This window comes from Perognathus longimembris, chromosome 1 (assembly GCF_023159225.1).
Source record: "Perognathus longimembris pacificus isolate PPM17 chromosome 1, ASM2315922v1, whole genome shotgun sequence".
NCBI lineage: Eukaryota > Metazoa > Chordata > Mammalia > Rodentia > Heteromyidae > Perognathus > Perognathus longimembris.
The window spans coordinates 8752165-8772996 of record NC_063161.1 but is presented as its reverse complement, the minus strand read 5'-3'; the positions used below and the strand labels follow the sequence as shown (position 1 = coordinate 8772996).

At 38.6% G+C, this 20832-nt stretch overlaps 1 protein-coding gene across 9 annotated transcripts in view; it reads right to left on the bottom strand.

The window, feature by feature from the left end:
- The window catches only part of Rbfox2 (RNA binding fox-1 homolog 2), a 237560-nt gene that overhangs the window by 139470 nt on the left and 77258 nt on the right, over positions 1–20832 (bottom strand). For all 9 annotated transcript variants that reach the window (XM_048356139.1, XM_048356132.1, XM_048356204.1 and 6 more), the window contains exon 2: positions 16094–16144. In XM_048356139.1, coding sequence (XP_048212096.1) covers positions 16094–16144 — 51 coding nt within the window. The remainder of the gene's footprint in view (positions 1–16093; positions 16145–20832) is intronic.

The following is a 20832-nucleotide window of genomic DNA, read 5'->3' as shown; positions in this document are numbered from 1 at the left end:
TGAGGGAAGGGGTGACATTGTCCAAAAAGAAATGCACTCTTTACCTGACTTACAGCACTGTAACCCCTCTCTGTACATCACCTTTATAATAACAGTTTTTTAAAAAACTTATACCAAGCATGAAGCTGACAACCATGACCAAATATTTTCAGACAGGCAACACAAGCAAGTAGAGTAGAAGCTCTCAAGACATTATAATTATCATGTATCAAAACCAAATATACTTTACTGGACACATGGGGGGAAAACAGAAAGGGCTGGGTTCTATGAGTCTGTAGCTCACAAGTTAGTGTTCTTGCCCCAGTCCTCTTACAAATTTTTATCTTCATCCCCCAATCTGTCAAAATCCCCCACCCCATATGGCCTAGTGGCAAGAGTGCTTGCCTAACAATGTATACTGGTATTAGAAGTAGGAAATTGAAAGGGAATACCAACATTGAGAGACACAGGGTAAAAAAAGACAAACAACTACAAAAGCAATACTTGCAAAACTGTTTGGTGTAAGTGAACTGAACACCTGGGGGGGGGGGGAAGAGGGAGGAGGGGGGGTGTGAGGGACAAGGTAACAAACAGTACAAGAAATGTATCCAATGCCTAACATACGAAACTGTAACCTCTCTGTACATCAGTTTGATAATAAAAATTTGAAAAAAGAAAAAAAAAAAAAAAAGAGTGCTTGCCTCCCATACATGAAGCCCTGGGTTCAATTCCCCAGCACCACATATACAGAAAACGGCCAGAAGTGGCGCTGTGGCTCAAGTGGCAGAGTACTAGCCTTGAACAAAAAGAAGCCAGGGACAGTGCTTAGGCCTTGAGTCCAAGGCCCAGGACTGGCAAAAAAAAAAAAAAAAAAGAAAGAAAGAAAGAAAGAAAAAGAAAAAAAAAAAAAAAAGGAAGAAATCCCCCATCCCCCAACACACTGGAAAGACTACAGTGGAGCAGGCCTTAAGGGAGTGGAGCAGGCCCAGACTACAGCTTGGTCAGGACAGTGCATGCCATCAGAGAACAGCACTATTGTGGGGAAAGCACTGAACTGAGAATGAAAGTTCTAGCTTATACATCCAGCTCTGCTACTAACACAAACTATAGAAATAAACAAGTGTGGCCTTGGGTAAATCTTTGACCTATCTGGACTCAGTTTCCTCCATCTGCAGAGCCTGGATGATATGACTAAATCCAGTGTGACAGCCAACAAATTAGGACTGGAGGGCCAACTAATGGCTTCTTTCGTGGGTTCTTATTTCAGTGCTGGCAGACGTCCCACCAAAGAGCTTGAGTATCAATAAAAGTGATTATGGTTCATTCTCTCAACTAAACAGGCAGCTCCCTCACAGGAGTGGACCAGTGACATTTCTGAAGCACAAATTAGAAGGACTAGGGATTTACAGTCCTGCCTAAGACTGCTCATTTTATAAGGTATTCTTTTCTTTGGACATTAAATCAAGAAAGCAAGCACCTAGTGGCTGGAAGACCACATAGTTTAGCTTCTAAAGAAGGCTTCCAAACATTTCAGCTAAAGAGGATATATGTGAACCTGAGAATCAGCATTCATTCAAAAAACACAGGAATGATGGTTGCTCTTTCTGGCCAGTGGATCAGAATGTGAAAGATAGGTATAATTTGTACTAAGTAAATCATATGGTTAGAAATAATCTTGGAACTTCCAGCACTCAAAAGACTGGCAGGCAGCTCTTTCGTGAGGACTCTCTGGAGACCTAGAGGTGTAGTAACCAAGGGAAATATATCCTGATTAGATCAGCAAGGCCTCTCCAGTTCCACATGAGATATTGTAGGGCACTGGTGCCAGCCAACACACAAGGTTTTACACAATGAGTTCCCTGATGTTGCACGTGTCCAGGTCAGAAGAGTGGCCACTATGCCACAGAATGGCCTGTGAAGCAACAGCGGCAGCTGCCCTACTACTGGTGCTGTTCCTCCGGGGGGAGGGAGGGAGGGGGCTGCTAGCTTGCTTAACTCCGTAGTCACTCACTCTCCCCCTTCCCATTTAGTTATTTATTTCTTGTCAGTACTAGGCTTGAACTCAAGGCCTCATGCTCGCCTGACTTACTGAGATGATATTCTGCCACCTCCCAACATTGTCCCCATTTTAAAATTTAAAAACTTCATACTTATTCCTAGTCACTGCACCCTTTCTTCCCAACATAAAAGCATGTTTTCCTGACATAAAGTATGATAGAGCTACACAAAGGAATAATGAATTAGCAACAAAAACTATGGAGTAGCTACAACATAAATAAATCATGAAGACAACATGGTAAATTAGTCAGACATAAAATACCCAAAATGGGCAAATCTGTCAGGACATTAATGGAGTGGGTAATGACAATTAAGGAGGATGAGGTTTTAAATGGAATAGTGAAAATGTTCTAAAACTGATGATAGAGATTAGTGAACGAAGCCACTGACTCAACAGCATGGGATAACTGACCCCAGGACACTGAAGGAATTGAAGGTTTTCTATTTGGAGCAATCAACCAGTAAATAGTCCATTTAGAATATTCTAATTCCAACTGGGTAAAAACAGCTGAGAATGTGAGACAGATTAAACAAAATGAAGAGACAGGCACAGAGAATACAGTGCAACTTGTCCTGTCACACTAGGTAACACTTGCTTTGCTCTCAGTGCCCTCTGCTGACAAAAACCGGCGCAGTTACATCTCCTTTGTGCCCTTTTCTCTTCTACCCCAGAAGAGCCAAGAATCCTCTAAGCATGACTCACATTTGCAGAAAGGCTTCTAGTTATGAAATCTTTCTCGGCCAACATGTAGGCAGAAAAGGCTTTGTATTCCTCCAGCTTATAATATCCTTCTCTCTGCGTTAGAACATACAGCTTATTTCCAAATAGGTTAACTGATCCAGGGTTGCAGAGCAACAATTAATTAACTCCAGAACTAGCAGTTCATATTTGAAATATAAGGCACATCTCCACTTCAGAAATGAATAGGATACTGGGAAATTTTAAAATATAAATAGTTTCCAGTACAGTATTAAAAATATCAACTGTGAAGTTAAGAGTTTATAAATGAAAATTATTTAAAGCACCAACTAAAACAATTAAAAGTAGCATTAGGCCTTAGAGCTGGAAAGGATCTCCATTATAATTTTTACCAATTTCCTCATTTATATAATGAAACTAAGGGGCCCCAAGAGGCAAAGTGACATACACATGGACCCCAAACCTGTGACAAAGCCAAGTTTCCTAACTCTCATGACTCTGACTCTTCAGAAAACTCTTTGTTCATTTAGTCATCACCAACACAAAGCTAAAACCACATTTTAAACTTCCACAGGAGGGAAAAGAAATCAGTGGACATGTAGCAATTCATGGAATCCTACATTTTCATTATTGTTAAAATAAGCCGTTCCTAATACCAACACTTCCTTAAAAAAACAATCTACTTTTAAATTATTTTTCACAGGGTCAAAAACTACACTGGCTATCAAAAAGAAATACCTAAATCAAAATTACAGTCTGGGGGCTGGGGATATGGCCTAGTGGCAAGAGTGCCTGCCTTGTATACATGAGGCCCTGGGTTCAATTCCCCAGCACCACATATACAGAAAATGGCCAGAAGTGGCACTGTGGCTCAAGTGGCAGAGTGCTAGGAAGCCAGGGACAGGTCTCAGGCCCTGAATCCAGGCCCCAGGACTGGCCAAAACAAACAAACAAACAAACAAAATTACAGTCTGAAAACTATGATGTGTAAACAAAAATCAGCCTACCAGCTGTTTTTGTACAACCCACATACAGAGAGACATGGAGTTAGGGTAGCATTTATATTTTTAATGAATAGAAAGAAAAAGAGGTATAATATTGCTTTAAGGTAAAAAAAGAAAACAATATAGTAATGCACAATATATGAAAAATGCTATAAAATTCAAATATCAGTGTCTACAAATAAAGTTTTATTAGAACACAGCCACACTTCTTCATTTACATGTGGTTTCTGGCTGCTTTCATGCTACAGTGTCAGAATTGAGTAGCCACAACAGGGTCTGTGTGGTCCAAAAAGACTCTGATAATTGATTTTTTTAAGTGGCTTGCCCTTTCCTATTCCAAACGAGTGACAAATGTGGATTCTGTGCCTCCATCCAAGTACAATGTGGTAGGTTGTAGTACGACTGAGACAGTCTATGCTTCAGTAGTGAGCCTTCCAGGTCACTCAGCACAGGCCCTGTGCAGGATGAGCAGCTGGTCTGTGCTGTGTGACAGACCCATCTTTCCACCACAGAAGCTGGGGACACTAAGCTCTATTGCTGGCCTATTTCTCAGCTAATATTTGTTAGCAAACCTATAAAAGCATCCTGTTGTACAAGAAAGAACCAAGTATCAGAGAAGTTCATATCAAGCCCAAACTAGAACTTGAACTTGGATGACAACCAACTCCTACGATCACTCTGCAGTGGTTTTCCAACTGTTCCAGCAGCTAAGGGGTCTCCTGGTCAAAAGGAAGTACAGGGCCTAGGGTCAGGCTTCCATATCTGTTTTACTGGGACTACCTACTTACCTATATTTACAAATTGTGTCCATGTAATTTCATCGTTGTGTGTGTAGCTCTGAATAATTTCAAGCATTTCCATGGTTTGCTATGTAAGTAAGGTGTTTTCATTTTTCCCTTCAAGCAAGAGCGTGGACATGTTATCAAATGCTATATGTGAGTTGAAAATGTTATGTCAAAATTTCTGAGGCTGCCTACATGTGAGTTCCTGACCTTGACTATTAGACTTCAAGAGATTCATACATTCAAGAGTTTGACATTTGAGAGTTTAGGCATGGCAAGCTTGCACTCACTTCTCTGTGCTCTGAGCGCTCAGGCTGCAAAAGGGAATACCATCTTATCCTTGGAGCTGTAAAGCTTGACCTCTCCATAGAGTACAGTCCTCTAGTCTCAACCTTCTAGCATCCAAGGGCCTCCCAGGTTGTCGTGGATCTAAACGGGCTGCCACGCCAGCTATTCCTGAGAAAAACTTACAGGAAGGTATTCAGGAAACCATTTGTAGACTTTCCTTTTCATGGTGGCCTACTTCCATCCTAGATGAATAACCTGACTTTCCTAATGCACTTAATCTATGGAGTGTATTCCTTATGGAGTTTGCTCAGGCCATTCTTCTCTTTAAGGGGAGAAAAATCTCACTGTATGGCAATAAAATCAGGGACTCAGGAAATGGTACTTGATCATCTCCTTATTTCTACCATACTCAACAGGATGAAAAGGAGAAGTGCTGCTGAAAATGTTTAAATCATTTCTTTTAACTCTGAAAGTCAGTGCATCTCACCAAAACAAAAGCCAACTATATACTATAACCTTTGGTCAATTTCTCATAAAAGTGGGAATCTTGCCAAGGAATAGTCAAACCTTGTCCCCTTGCATACAGACTTCCTGGGGTCAGGCAAAGGAGAAAAGGTATGAAAGTGATATGTCAACTATAAAAGAATACAGAAATATAATACATAACTATCACCCCTTAATAAAGGGCAGGCAGAGGGGAGGGGAGTTCTGCTGACTGAAAGAAAAATCAATAAGGCAAGTAAATGTTTAAGGGATAAATCACCTAAAAGTAATTAAGTACAAGGCATAAATATCATGGAAATTTTATAAACTTTGAAACCTAACACATCTAGACTTAAAATTCAGCTTTGCTAATTAAGAACTGCAGAACCATAAGCAATGCTTTAATCTCTCTGAGAAAGATTCTTTACCTGAAAATGGAATTAAATGAAATAATTCTTGCTATGCCTAATAGTCATTATCAACATATGCTAGCTCTCTCCATTAAATGGCCATTACTGGTCACTCTGAAATTAGGACATGTCTGCTAGAATGAATGGATGGTTCCTATAGTAATGAAAAAATGACAAAATTAAAGAGATCTTAGATGTTTCTATGCTTCACATGACGCCAGGAAGCTCATAAGAGCCCAGACTGATGGGGCTCTAAAGGAACCGGGGAAGATACTAATAGCAGGAGACACACAAGGAGAGTTCTACTAATTCAATAAAGATATTTATTGAGTGTTTTAAGAGCCTTCTTCGGCTCCATAAATGACAAATTTACCTTTAATATCCACTTGACCAAACTCATTAAACTTACAAGAGGCACTCTCTTGCAGAAGATCAGATATCTAACTTCTTAAGTATTAATTTTTCATAAAGGTCTGGCAGGGCAAAGGCAATAAAAATATAGTGAAAGCCTGACCAAAATCGGTTTTCCCCTTTAGTCCAACAAAGAAAATTTCAACAAAGCAGTCTTTATCAATACTTGTTTCAAGAAAGCTAGAAATGAGCTAGATACAGTGACTTATACCTGTAATCCCAGTAACTGAGGAGGCAGTTCTAGAGAGGAACTCACTCTTACGGCCAGCTCAGGTAAAAAGTTAGTGAGCCGCCTATTTCAACAAATAGGCCACACATGATGGTAGTACCAGTCATCTCAGTTATGCAGAAGGCAGGAACAAGGCCACTGTAGGCTGTGTCAAGCAAAAAGTGAGGATCTATTTGAGAAATAACAAGCAAAAAGAGTAGAGGGAGTAAGGTACAAAGCCTTGATTTCAAAATGCAGTACTTCCAAAATAAGATAAATGCTGAAAAGGGTAGTGAGACTAGAGAGCTGTGCTTTACTTTAACACAAAATTAAGGAGAACTTACTAAACTCACTTTTTGATACCACAAATTCTCTCTCTCTCTCTGTCATCCTGGGACTTGAACTCAGGGCCCGTGCACTGTCCCTAGCTTCTTTTTGCTCAAGGTTAGCACTCTACCTCTTGAGCCACAGTGACATTTCTGGCCTTTTCTACCTTTTCTATATATGTGGTGCTGAGGAATTGAACCCAGGGCTTCATGTATATGAGACAAGCACTCTACCACTAGGCCACATTCCCAGCCCCCACAATTTCTTTTTTTTTTTTTTTTTTTTGCCAGTCCTGAGGCTTGGACTCAGGGCCTGAGCACTGTCCCTGGCTTCTTTTTGTTCAAGGCTAGCACTCTGCCACTTGAGCCACAGCGCCACTTCTGGCCATTTTCTATATATGTGGTGCTGGGAATCGAACCTAGAGCTTCATGTATACGAGGCAAGCACTCTACCACTAGGCCATATCCCCAGTCTGCCACAATTTCTTAAAAGATATAATTCCCCTATCTCCCCAATCAACTCTCAATCAGCTCAGCACAGTAGTATACAGTAATGCCACAAAGCAAACAAAAATATATAACCTATAACTAAAACATAACTATATCATCTACCAACTATACCTTTATACTTAACTAATTGATTTTATTCTCAATTCTCTCCAAGTGTCTGTATGTTGAAAGAAAAAGGATGGAGACATCTTGGAGCTGGGAATATGGCCTAGTGGCAAGAGTGCTCGCCTCATGTACATGAAGCCCTGGGTTCGATTCCTCAGCACCGCATATATAGAAAAGGCCAAAAGTGGTGCTGTAGCTCAAGGGCTAGAATGTTAGCCTTAAGCAAAATGAAGCCAGGGACAGTGCTCAGGCCTTGAGTCCAAGCCCCAGGACTGGCCAAAATGCAAACGAACAAAAAAAAGAAAAAAAGAAGTTTAGAAAGGATAGAGACATCTTAAAAGTAACTCACAAAAAGGTGCCCAGGATTGGTTGCAGAACAACCATCTACTTGTGGTATGGCAAGATACTGACTATTCCATCTAAATTATCCCCAGTCATCAAGAACATAAACAACAAATGTTGGCAAGGATGTGGGAGGTTGAAAGGAAACCCTCATAAACTGTTGGTGGGGAGGTAAACTATTGCAACAGCTATGGAAATCAATATAGAGGATAAAACACACACACACACACACAACACCTAAAACTATACCTATCTCATCATATTATTATCGGTATATATCCAAAGGAGAGTAAATCAATATATAAGAAAGATATCTGTATATCTATGTTTATTGCAGTCTTATTCACAATAGTCAAATGATGCAATCAGCTGAAGTATCAAGTAACAAATGAATGAAGATGCAGTAGGTATATGCACTATACACACATGCACACACTCATATATACCATGAAATATTACATAGCCATTAAGAAAATGAAATAATGTCATTTGCAGGAAAATGGACAGAATAGAGGATTTTAGTTTGAGTGAAATAAGCCAAGCTCAAAAAGCCAAATACATGTTTTTACTCATATGCAAAAGCTAGACCTAAAAAAATCATGCATATTAATAGACATGTGTATACATTTATATACATGCATATTTATATATTTATATACATAGATAGATAGATGGCATGTATGTGCTCATACATGCAGTAAGTGAAAGAAGTCACACAAAATCAATTAATACATTTTTCCGGAAAACAGGCTAGTCAAAAGCATAAAACAGTAGATACCTGAAGAGGGACAGGGTATGACCTAGGATTGACTGTATAAAAATTTTAAGAATTCTGGTGCATTACAGATGTCCCGCAACTGGGGTAGTGATGGTGACCCAACTCTACAAATCTGCCAACTAATGGTTCGTTTACACTATGCAAATTAAGTCTTAATAGAACTTTGTAAACGCATTAGCGATATAGTGCACACTCCATACACACTCTACTACATATTAGTAATCTACTACTACTACTACTACTACACACACACACAATAGTAACTCAAGCAGAAACAAGTATAAAAGAAAAGTAATGAAGTTATAATAGTTTGCCATTTGGCCATAACAATATTCCTACCCATAATAATGTACTATGTAATCAAAAAGTTAACAATAAATATTGATTTAACAAAAATGTCTGTCTTGGAGAGGGGAGTATGTCTGTAAACTGTTAATTCCTCATCTTCAACAGTAGGAAACAAAAGGATGGTGCAAAAAATTCCGCATTAAATCAAGAAATAGAATACACATATTATTTAAATCTATAGCAGTAAGCAACAAGAGAGCGAGAGAGGGTGAGAGGGCGAGAGAGAGAGAGAGAGAGAGAGAGAGGGCACTCTTCCCTGGTGGAAAAGCTTATAACCTATTTGTAGAAAGAAATGACCAGAAAGGCAATCATAAAGTCCAAGAAAGCACTTGTAGAAGACTAGGTGCTGCCGCACTTGCTGGGCCTTCACACCTTCACCCACTAGAGGGTGTAGAGTGCTAAGGACATCCTAAAAGTACCCAAACCAGGAGGTGTGGGGGGGAGATTTTCTCAGAAGGTTTAAAAATGTGGATCTATACAATCTATTGAAAAGAAAACAAAGTCATTTATATTTCCTATAATTTATTAGCAAAACAAAAACATGTTTAGCTTAAAAGGGACAAGAAAACTATTCTAGACTAAGCTACAAACAGGATATCATTTCACTTTTGAACCAATCTTTAAATATAGCCTCTAACTTGGAGGAGAGAGGGATAGGACAATGACTGCCCCCAAACAATGACTTTCATTAAGGCTGTGGCGTGGCAACTAAACCCAGACCTCACACATGCTAAACACACACTCTACATCTGAACTGCGCTCTCAGACCCCAAAGCTGCATTTTTATGACCTATAATATCGGGTTTTGGTCCAGACTACCTGGCAGAGTTATAAAGATCAAAACTGAACTTACACAGAAATATTTTGAAATCTGTACTTTGTAAACAATTTATTTCTATAATTTATTACTAAGCCAGAATGTGTTCTTTCATTGCAATTGTTAACTGTACGGCTGCATTCCATACTGTTTAAAGTATAACATGATGAATGTAAAGTGCCAAGGTTTAATGTTTTAGAAAAAGGACTGAGGGTACTACAGTATTACCTTCAACACTTAGGTGAAAGTATTCCACTACTGAACATCTCTTAGGCTGTACCAGGTGCAAGAAAACCAATTACGTATCTCTAATTTGTATCCCTGCTCTAATTCTCTTTCCCATCCTATTCCCCAAACTGAATAGATTCAAAAAACCAAGTTACCACTGCTGAGATATAAAGTTCTTCTCTACAGCTGATTACAAGATTAAATGGTTTTAATCAATTTGATTGTTAAGTAAACTAATGTTCTCCATTTCTGTCTGGTCAAATATGCGGAGAAATAAATCTCAGCAATTCTTATGCCCAAAAACTAGTCACCAATTCTCCCACTGCTAAGCCCTTCTGTGTTGACTCACCAACCTGACTACACAAACTCTAAGTTACATTATAGTTACATAATTAAATGTTATATAAAGCAATAAAATGAGTGTTGAAAAAGTTTTCTTGGAAACAACTCAGATTTGAGTGTTTTTAAAACACTAAAATTTTCTGCTCAAATGAGATGGGAGCTAGACAAACGTAAAATAATGAGCCAAGGAGGCAAACATCAAACGTATAGTTTCATTTGGATATTTTGGAATGTCCTTGCTATCCTTAAAAAAAAAAAAAAAATAGCTGGGTGCTAGTAGCTTACATCTATAAGCCTAGGTACTCAGGAGACAGAACTGAGGCCAGTCTGCAAAGATAAATTCCTAACTCTTATCTCCAATTAACCACCAAGGCATGGCTCAAGTGGTAGAAGCTAGTTGTAAGAAAGAAAAAAAAAAGTCAAACAAGAGCATGAAGCCCTGAGTTCAAGCCTCAGTACAAACAAGTAAATGAACAACAACAAAAATAACAAAAACCCTAGAACTCACAGATGAGTTCTCACAAAGCTGTGAGGACAAGTTATAAATATAAGTATTTTAAGTAGATCTAGGGCTGGGGATATGGCCTAGTGTCAAGGGTGCTTGCCTCTCGTATACATGAAACCCTGGGTTCAATTCCCCAGCACCACATATACAGAAAACGGCCAGAAGTGGCGCTGTGGCTCAAGTGGCAGTGTGCTAGCCTTGAGCAAAAAGAAGCCAGGGACAGTGCTCAGGCCCTGAGTTCAAGCCCCAGGACTGGCAAAAAACAAAAACAAAACAAAAATTTAAAGTAGTAGATCTAAATGTATATAGAAGAGCTTGACCATCTATAAGACTAATATATTTTCTTATTAAAATAAAACATAAATGTAAGTTTTTAATTGTTTTCCCACATCACTCAGAAGTTTAAATTAAACTTTAGTGAGGTACTAGGCCTATTACAGTCGTTAAGAGAACACTGAATATTTTAATTGCAGTAATAATGACCACATATCCCCTGTTCCCCAGTTGACCTGGGAGTATTTCATCATAATCATTAGCATCTCTTACCACTTTCAAAAGTATCCTAAGTTGATAGCAGATATAAAGTTGTGGTGCCCAGAAATAATAAGGGGACAATCTTAGGAACTCCCCTGTACTTTCTAGGCACCCTCTAAAATCCACTCCAAATAAATGTTAGCAAACCAGTAAGATTGCTGTGTAAACTAAGTCCTGTTCTAAGCCTCACCTACATAAGAAGACCAGAGCTAATGCACACGAATACTGCATCTGATCTAAGTATCCTGGATACTATATATACTGGTATTAGAACTAGGGAAGGGAAAGGGAATACCAAAATCTAGAAACAAAGGATAAAAAGACAAACCATTCCAAAATCAATACTTACAAAAACCACTCGGTACAAACAACTGTACAACACACAGGGGGAGAGGGAAGCAACGAGGGGGGGAAGGCGGGGGGGGGGGGGAATGAGGGAGGAGATAACAAGTTGGATAAGAAATGTACTCACTGCCTTACATATTAAACTGTAATCCCTCTATACTTCACTTTGACAATAAAGAAAAAGAGAGAGAGAGATTTGTATTCTTGGTAACTAAATGCCTATATTACTCAAGTACATGCAGATCATGTGTTCACATATACATGTGCTTTTCATTCTTCACTTACATGTCATCTTAAACACTCAACTTGAAAAATTCTACAGATTTTATTTTGCAAAAGAGTAGGGAGAGGGGCTGGGAATATGGCCTAATGGCAAGAGTCCTTGCCTCGCATACATGAAGCCCTGGGTTCGATTCCCCAGCATCACATATATAGAAAACAGCCAGAAGTAGTGCTGTGGCTCAAGTGGCAAAGTGCTAGCCTTGAGTAAAAAGAAGCCAGGGACAGCGCACAGGTCATGAGGCCAAGGCCCAGGACTGGCAAAAAAAAAAAAGGAGGAAGGAGACTCGGAGATATTACATAATTTGTGTCCCCTCTTGTCACCTTTGTATGAAAGCAAAAACAAGTAAACAGTTTTGCACAAAGTAAACTCTGTTAAGAAGCTGCTCAATAATAGATGACCATAAATGAGTTTGACAATTCAGTAAAGTCTGAAGCTTAAGATAATAAAATTTTCAGAAAACAAAACAAAAAAAGGTAATTAAACCCAGAAAATACACCACTTTTAATGACTATTTAGGAACATTCATAAGTGAATCACAGAAAACAAGCTAGGAATCTAAACCACTACATTGCATCATCAGCCCCAAATCTTGCATGGCTTGAAATAAAGTTGCTGGTTTTCACTTCAATCAGTGTTTGTTGGAATATATATTTCCATAGACTGCATACTTGCAAGCAGAGAAAAGTACTTTGAGTATTTTACAAAAGATACGGATTGCCATCTCCTATAGACTATGACCTGCTTGGGAAAGAATGAGGTGGTTTTACATTAAGAAGCAATGCCTTGGCCAGACACTGGTGGCTTAGCCAGTAATCCTAGCAACTCAGGACAGGATGAGATCTGAGGATCTCAGTTCAAAATCAGCCTGGGCAGGAAAACTCACTGAGACTCGCAACTCCAATAAACTATTCAAAAAGCCGAAGTGGCACCTTGACCAAAAGAAGCTCAGGGACAGCACTCAGGCCCAGAGTTCAGGCTCCAGAACTGGCAAAAAAGAAGCAGCAGCAAAGCCTCCACATCTACAAGGTTATGGGGTGGGATTTTTCTCCCTCCTTTTCTTCACTGTTTTGTTTTGTGTGTTTTTTTTTCAATTTAACTGTGTTGCTGGGGACTTTCAGAGCATGATGAGAATGACTAAAATAGTGAAATGATGGTCCACTAGTATTAACAAACTTATGTAATTATTTTAAACCCGCACTCATGAACTCCTACATCTATGGTTGAACTTCAAAAAGTCTAGTGGGTCCTGGTGGCTTACACTTGCAATTCTACTTACTCAGGAGGCTGAGATCTGAGGAACATCATGGTTTAAAGAGCACCTAGGCAGGAATGTCTGTAGACTTTTATCTCTAACCAGCAAAAAGCAAGAAGCAGAGCTTTAGCTCAAGTGGTAGAGCACTAGCCTTGAGTAGAAAAAGCTAAAGGGCAGTGCCCAGGCCCTGATTTCAAATCCCAGTACAGATACACACAAAAAAAAAGATCTAAGAAATCCTCCAGAATAATAAAGAAATTGGCATTAGTAAACATTCACAAGTGTTCACATTTCCCTTGGGTGAGTCAATAGCTTCTTTTTCTTTTGTTTTTTGTTTTTTGCCAGTCCTGGGACTTGGACTCAGGGCCTGAGCACTGTCCTTGGCTTCTTTTGGCTCAAGGCTAGCACTCTACCACTTGAGCAACAGCACGATTTTTGGCCCTTTTGTATACATGTGGTGCTGAGGAATCGAACCCAGGGCTTCATGTATGTGAGGCAAACACTCTTGCCACTAGGCCACATTCCCAGACCTCAATAGTTTCTAGTATGAAGGAAAGAACTTCAAATACAAGACAAGTTTAAGTTCTTATTCAGAAACTAACCTGAACTGTTAGCGTGGAGTCGCCTCAATTTTCTTCTTTCCAAAGGGAACACATACTCCAACTACTTCAAAAGGTGACTGGATAAGATTTTTTTGTTTGTTTGCCAGTCCTGGGGCTTGGACTCAGGGCCTGAGCATTGTCCTGGCTTCTTTTTGCTCAAGGCTAGCTAGCACTCTGCCACTTGAGCCACAGCGCCACTTCTGGCCGTTTTCTACATATGTGGTGCTGAGGAATCGAACCCAGGGCTTCATGTATACGAGGCAAGCCCTCTTGCCACTCGGCCATATTCCCAGCCCCCGATAAGATTTTTTTAAATACTTTGTTTACAACAATAAAAAGACTGTAATCTTTCAGATCACATAAAAATTATGTGTGAAAAAGATTCATATATATATAGAGAGAGAGAGAGAGAGAGAGTGAACAGCAAAAGAATAAGGAGAACAAATAAAGACACAAAATTAAAATTCACCTTCATCTCATCTCCACATCCTGGATCTGGTGCGACAAATCTACACTGGGGAGATGTAGAGATCACAAGTTCAGTTCCTGCCCAGCTAAGGCTGCTCAATAACCAGTGTTTCATGCTGATAAATGCCTCCCAAATCTCAGAGCACAGAGTGAGAGTTCACGAGGTTAGGCGCATTAATTAGCAGTACTCATTTGGATTCTGTATTCATCAAATACAACAAGCAGCTATTCAATATTTGCCTATTTGCACTACTCTAAGATCCCTAATTCAAAGACCCAACCAGAGTACAAAACAAAGCCCAAGAAAATAAACTGAAAATAAACCAGTCACCATCAAAATGTGCCTTGAAGTAAATTAAGCAGCTTTACATAATGGCCAATGAGTTTGCACAGGCCTACACCCAGATAGTATGAGTAATGAATGTACAGGTCCCTGCTCCCAAAGGAAAGAAAATAAAGTAGTTACAAGCAATGACAACACTGTTTTTCAGTTTGCTCCTCACTAATCTGCAATCCCTCATAGGAAGAGCACAGAATCAGACAGTGATCCTTTCAGATTCAGAGCTAAAACTATCAACACATTTTTTTAGCAATTAGCATACCTTCTTATTGCCAAATAAGCAATATCTTACGTATTTTGATTAGCATATAGGACTAGATTAAGAGGCTGACCCTGATCCCTTACCACATAGCAGAACCATCTGTAGGAATTTCTAAATATCTGAAAGCTAAGCCTAGGAATCTTTGGAAACTGAACCTCCAGTTTGGGCAATGGCTAGGATATAGAACTACTGCCAAAGAGTACAAAGTTCACAGCAGACTCACACCAGGGGAAAATAAATAAAATGTCAATATCCTCTTCTGGTTTAGGCAAGTGACCTTATCTTTCATCAAAAGCTTCTGTCTTCAACTTCAATGGTGATGATCCCATAGATGATGAACAGTGAGATGAATGCTTTCTCAGCGTACAGACTCTACACACTCAGATGCCAACCTATCACCCAAAATACAAGCACTGGGCAAACACTCTCAAATGTGGAAGGCCTCCAAGAAGGTGATCTTAGATTATGCTCATTTTTAAGATCATTTTCAGAGGCTCTGATGAAACTCAATTAACTTCTGGAAAGGAACTAAATGGACTAGTACTTCTTTTGGCAAGCTTAAAGAGAATTATGAATGGGCATTCAAAAGACATTTCCAGGACTTGACCTTTCAGACATCCTGAAAATGTCAGTATCCTCAAACAGGAAGGAGACCAATGTCATTCACAGGCAAGGTGACTTGAGCCACACTAGTTGTACATGGTTCTTGTATCCCAACTTTTATTTCATCCTCATCTACTGAAGCCTCCAAATAGCAAAAAGACATGGAAGGCATTTCACACATTTCCTTAAACTATACAGAGGATATTCTGTAGGAAGCAGTTCTGCTCTAACCCATGATAGGGCCTGGCCTGTTTCTAATCATCGCCACTTAATAAAGGAAAAACACAGAAACTTCAATGTCTCAGGCAAGATTTCTCTGATTAAAATCACAGGGTCAAAAAAAAAATTTTAATTCCTCAGGGAGGACCATGGAATTTTCTTCCTATACATTACTGCAAACTTGGAAACAGATCAAAGAGATCTGTGCAGGCAGAGACAAAATGACAGAAATAAAAAGCCAATTTCAGCCTTTAGAATTATGAGACATTTAAAAAAACAGGTTAAAATTTATTCAACAAAAAATCAGTCCTTGCAATGTTTAATTATTTTCTCTTATAATATCCATAATTTAAGCAACATAATACTTTTAGGACTAAGAAATACGTTTATGTATAAAAAAGCAAATTCATCCCTGAAACAAGTTGTGTTTCCTTCCAAAGGAAGTAATTTTGAGAAATGTTAATGTCTCTCTTAAGGCTTACTTTGATCACATGTGTAAAGTACACACACACACACACACACACACACACGAACAACAAGTTGTAAACAACACACACCAACCTGGCTATCCCGCGATGGGAATCCATGATAACCTGGGGTCAGAGACTCGTTCTAAGATAGAGAAAAAACAAAATATAAGAAACAAGAAAATGTTCATGATAATCAAAACCACCTAAACTTGTCCAATATAAATTGCTGATCTGGTTCATAAAACGTTCCACTGTATTCCATACTACCAAAACAAAGATCAGTACTCACTTAAGATGCTACCCAGGAAGAACAGTCCCCCTGCACAGTACTATTTCTTGCCCAGAATATTTCAACCATGGTATTATGGAAAGTGGGAGCCAGAACAGTTTCAAATGTCACACTGGGTGACTTCAGCAGCCCCAGCCTCTTCTCAATGAAAGCTCAATACTGAGAGAACCACCAGCTTCCACATATTTATACTTGTCACCTGGTCAGAAAGGGGACAAATATTACCCTACTGACAACTGCCTCTTGGTCTGGAAAGATTAAGCTCTTCCTTCCTACCAACCTGTTGGCTCTAATTTCTACTATTTTTTCTTTTAAAAAATTTTTTTTTGTACTAGCATTTCACCATGTTTGCCCAAGTGGCCTTCAACTCACTATAAAAAACAGACTGGCCTCAAATTTTGATCCTTTGTTTCTTCTCCAGAGTGGTAGCATTACAGGAATAATACCAACAAGCCTGACAAGTTTTTAAGTCTAAGTGACATTCTAGTTCTAAGACTTCCTCTATCATCCATGCCATGATTCTGAATAATGTATAAATAAATGACTCTGCACATGTATAAATGTTGATATTTGTTTCAGGTATTTGTGCAATGTACTTCCAATGTTATTTATGATTCTAATTTATCTTATGTGTTTAAAGGTCTATCATACTTAGCCTCTCACATCTTCACATTGAACAAATGAATTAAGATTCCTGAAGGCAAGTATGCTGGCCATAGAAAATTATGCAAACCCCAATTTAGTGTAAGGTCATATACATGAGCACTCACATATGTCTTCCTTGATCCATTCAATCATTTAGGCAACATATGTTGAATAAGAAAATTTCCAAATTTCCATTAAGTAAGTGAAGGCGTTAGAAAGGTAAAAGAAGCAAGCCCCTGCCTTCACAGGCACCTCAAATGAGAGGAAATATGTGCACATCAAGGAAGGATAAGAACATTGAGGTGTTCTTTTAATTTCTCAAGTGCAACACAGATACTCAAAGATATTCCTCTTCTTCCACCCATGTGTATTTTTATTCATACAAGCAGAAAAGAGGATTTTTCATCAGTAGGTCTTTCACATTTGGCTAGAAAATAAACTTTTTGTCTAATGGTTTGCACAACAGAGATACAATTACACTCAAAATTATAATCAAATATAGTCAAAAGTCAACAATCATCAAGATATATTCAGAAGTTGCTTTGTTAAATGGCAACTCTTTTGTGCAACTACTTAAGACATTTTTTAAGTTCAATAATCACTTCAAAAACCTGAGAGCCAAAACTCAACTTGGTTCATTATAGAACCCCTGTATCTTATTCAGGGTTTCCCCAATATCTACTACTACCTAGCACACAAGTGTCTAATACATCAACAGTAAGATGTATAACACATGGTAGAGACCTAAAAGAATATCTAAATAAAGTTAAATAATCAGAAATGATTTAGGAATTCACCCTCTAATTCCATCACAGGTTAACAAAATTTTCCCTTTCTTTTTTAATTCAATCGTATTGTCAAGGTGATGTATAGAGAGGTTACAGTTACACACATAATGAGTACATGTCTTGTCTATCGGTGTTCCCTCCTCCCTTGTTTTTCTCCTACTTTCCCTCCCCACCCCCACAAAAAAGTTAATTTCCAACATATCTGTCTTGTATTCTATTAATAAACAATAATCTTTATTTTAGACACTTATAAGTTTCCTCAAAGAAAGCACACCACTCAAGATAATTGCCTTTAAAAAAGATTATTATAAGACTTAAATAATCTTGAGAAATAAGAAAGAGAAAGACTTGCTGACTTCCAAGTTTACTACAAAGCTACACTGATCAAGTTAGTATGATATTGACCTAAGGATAGTCATGTAGGTCAATGAAATACAACTGGGAGTCCAGAAATAAACCTTTATAGTCATGGCCAATTAATTTTTTAAAGGGTTCCAAAAAGGTCAATGGAGAAAGAATAGTGGGGTTTTTTTTGTTGTTTTTTTAGCAAATAATGCTAGGACCAGTAGATAGAGTAAAGTAAGTTTACAAAATTAACTCAGAAAGGATCAGATCTATAAAACTATAAAACTTTTCAAAGAAACCACAGCAGTAAATCTTATTATCTTGGGTCAAGCAGCAATTTTTTTAACCTACATCAAAAGTGTAAGTGACAGGGCTGGGGATATGGCCTAGTGGCAAGAGAGCTTGCCTCGTATACATGAGGCCCTGGGTTCGATTCCCCAGCACCACATATACAGAAAACAGCCAGAAGTGGCTCTGTGGCTCAAGAGGCAGAGTGTTAGCCTTGAGCAAAAGGAAGCCAGGGACAGTGCTCAGGCCCTGAGTCCAAGGCCCAGGACTGGCCAAAAAAAAACAGAAAAAACAAAAGTGTAAGTGGCAAAGAAAAAGAGATAAATTAGGTGTCACTAAAATTTAAAACTTTTGTGCTTCTAAGCAAATGATGAAAGGAAAAGACAATCCATAGAATGGAAGCAAACATTTGAAAATTCCATGTTTGATAAGGACCATGGTCATTTGCAAATGATCACTGAGCAGAGAACATAAAAAATGATCACTATCATTGGTTATGATAGAAGTCAAAACCACACATACACACCAGGCACCAGTAGCTCACACAGGTAATCCTAGCTACTTGGGAGGCTAGCTCAGGTTGAAAGCCAGGCTGGGCCGAAAAGTCCCTGTGAGACTCTTATCTCTAATTAACCACTCAAGAACTAGAAATGGGGCTGTGGCTCAAAGTGGTAGAATGCTAGCCTTGAGCAAAAGAGCTAGCTAAGGAACAGCACCCAGGACCTGAGTTCGAGCCCCACAACCAATAAAAACACAACAGCAAATCAAAAAACACATACTAGTAATAATCACACATACTAGGGTGGTTATAATGGCAAAGTCTGACAATAGTAAATGTTGATGAAGATGGGAGAAACAGACATTTTTGTACATTGCTGGTAGACAATGTAAAATGGTATGACTACTTTGGAAACAGTTGGGCAGTCCAGCAACAGGTTAAGCACAGCTAGGTTTGGCAGTTACCTGTAATCCCAGCACTCAAGGGCTGGAAGCAGAAGGACACCAAGTTCAGGGTCAGCCTGGGTTACACAGTTAAGAATTCTGTCACCAAAAAACCAACAACTAAAAAGGCTAAACCAGTTGCTATATAACCCAGAAATTCCACAGCCAAATATATAATATAAAAAAGCAAAAAGATACATGTATATAAAATCTTAAACAAGAATGTTCACAACAGCATTATTTCCTAACAGCTAAAAAGTAAAACAACCCAGCACTCAAATGATGAATGAAACAAAATACAGTACATCTATAACTGAATATCATCCAGCAATAAGAAGGAATAGAATACAAATACAGCATAGATGAATCTTGGACATATCATGATGTTAAAAAAAAAAAGACATGAAATGGCCACAAATTATATCATTCTATTTATAGGAAGAGTCCAGACCAGATAAATCCATAGTGACAGAAAACAGATTTGTGGATTCATAGGCTAGGGGATAAAAATGAACAGGGATTGCTATGACATAACAGGGTTTAGTTGGGGATGATGAAAATATTTTGGAAATCACACATTGGTGATAGATGCATGACTGTGAATATACCAAAAACCACTAAACACTAAAAATAGTTTTTTAAAGGAAATTTGTAGTCTAAAATACCTCCTCATTAAATGTGCTATTTAACAATAATAGTTAAAGGCAAAGTCAGTTCTTTTTCACATTGACTTTTATAGTGTCAATATATACAACATGAAGGAGGTGGGGGAGGGGGAAAGTGGGAAGGGAGGAAGAAACAGGACTCCTTAAGGTCATAAGTGCTTTGTGGATTCTATAAATTTACTTCAACATTGTTTTCTAATAGTGATAATAAAGATGATGCTAACCGCCAGATACTGAGCAACTAAGCAGTATGATTCCAAGGTGGAAGGAGAAGGAAGAGAAAGATAAAAAGAGAAGGAGATTACACAGACATGCATAGGGAAACTAAATCAGAGAAAGTAAGTAATTGACCAAATAACAAAGATATTAAATGACAAAGCTGAGGTGGATGTGGTAGTATATATTCATAATCTCAGCACCTGGGGGAGGTTGATGCAGGAGGATCATGAGTTCTAGGCCAGCAAGAGCTTTACAATGGGACTGTTTCAAAACAAAAACAAAGGGCAGTAGATATAGTTCAGTAGTAGAATACTTGCCAATCCCCAGCACTGCAAGTAAGCAAGCAAATGAATACACAAACAAGGGGAAAGCCAAACCAGATATGGTAGAGTCCAAGTATTTGTTCTTCCCAGTTCACCAAGTTCTCTTGTCAATAACCATTCCACATGTGTTATGAGTTTGCCAGAAATAGGAACTATATGGTTAAGAAGGTATAGATGTCAAGCAACATCCTAGGTTTGATCCCCAGTACAAAAAAAGAACACACACACACACACACACACACACACACACACACACACACACACACACTTGAAAAAAAAAAGCATCAGTGTAAAATACAAAAAAAAAGGTAATAGAAAAGCCCAAG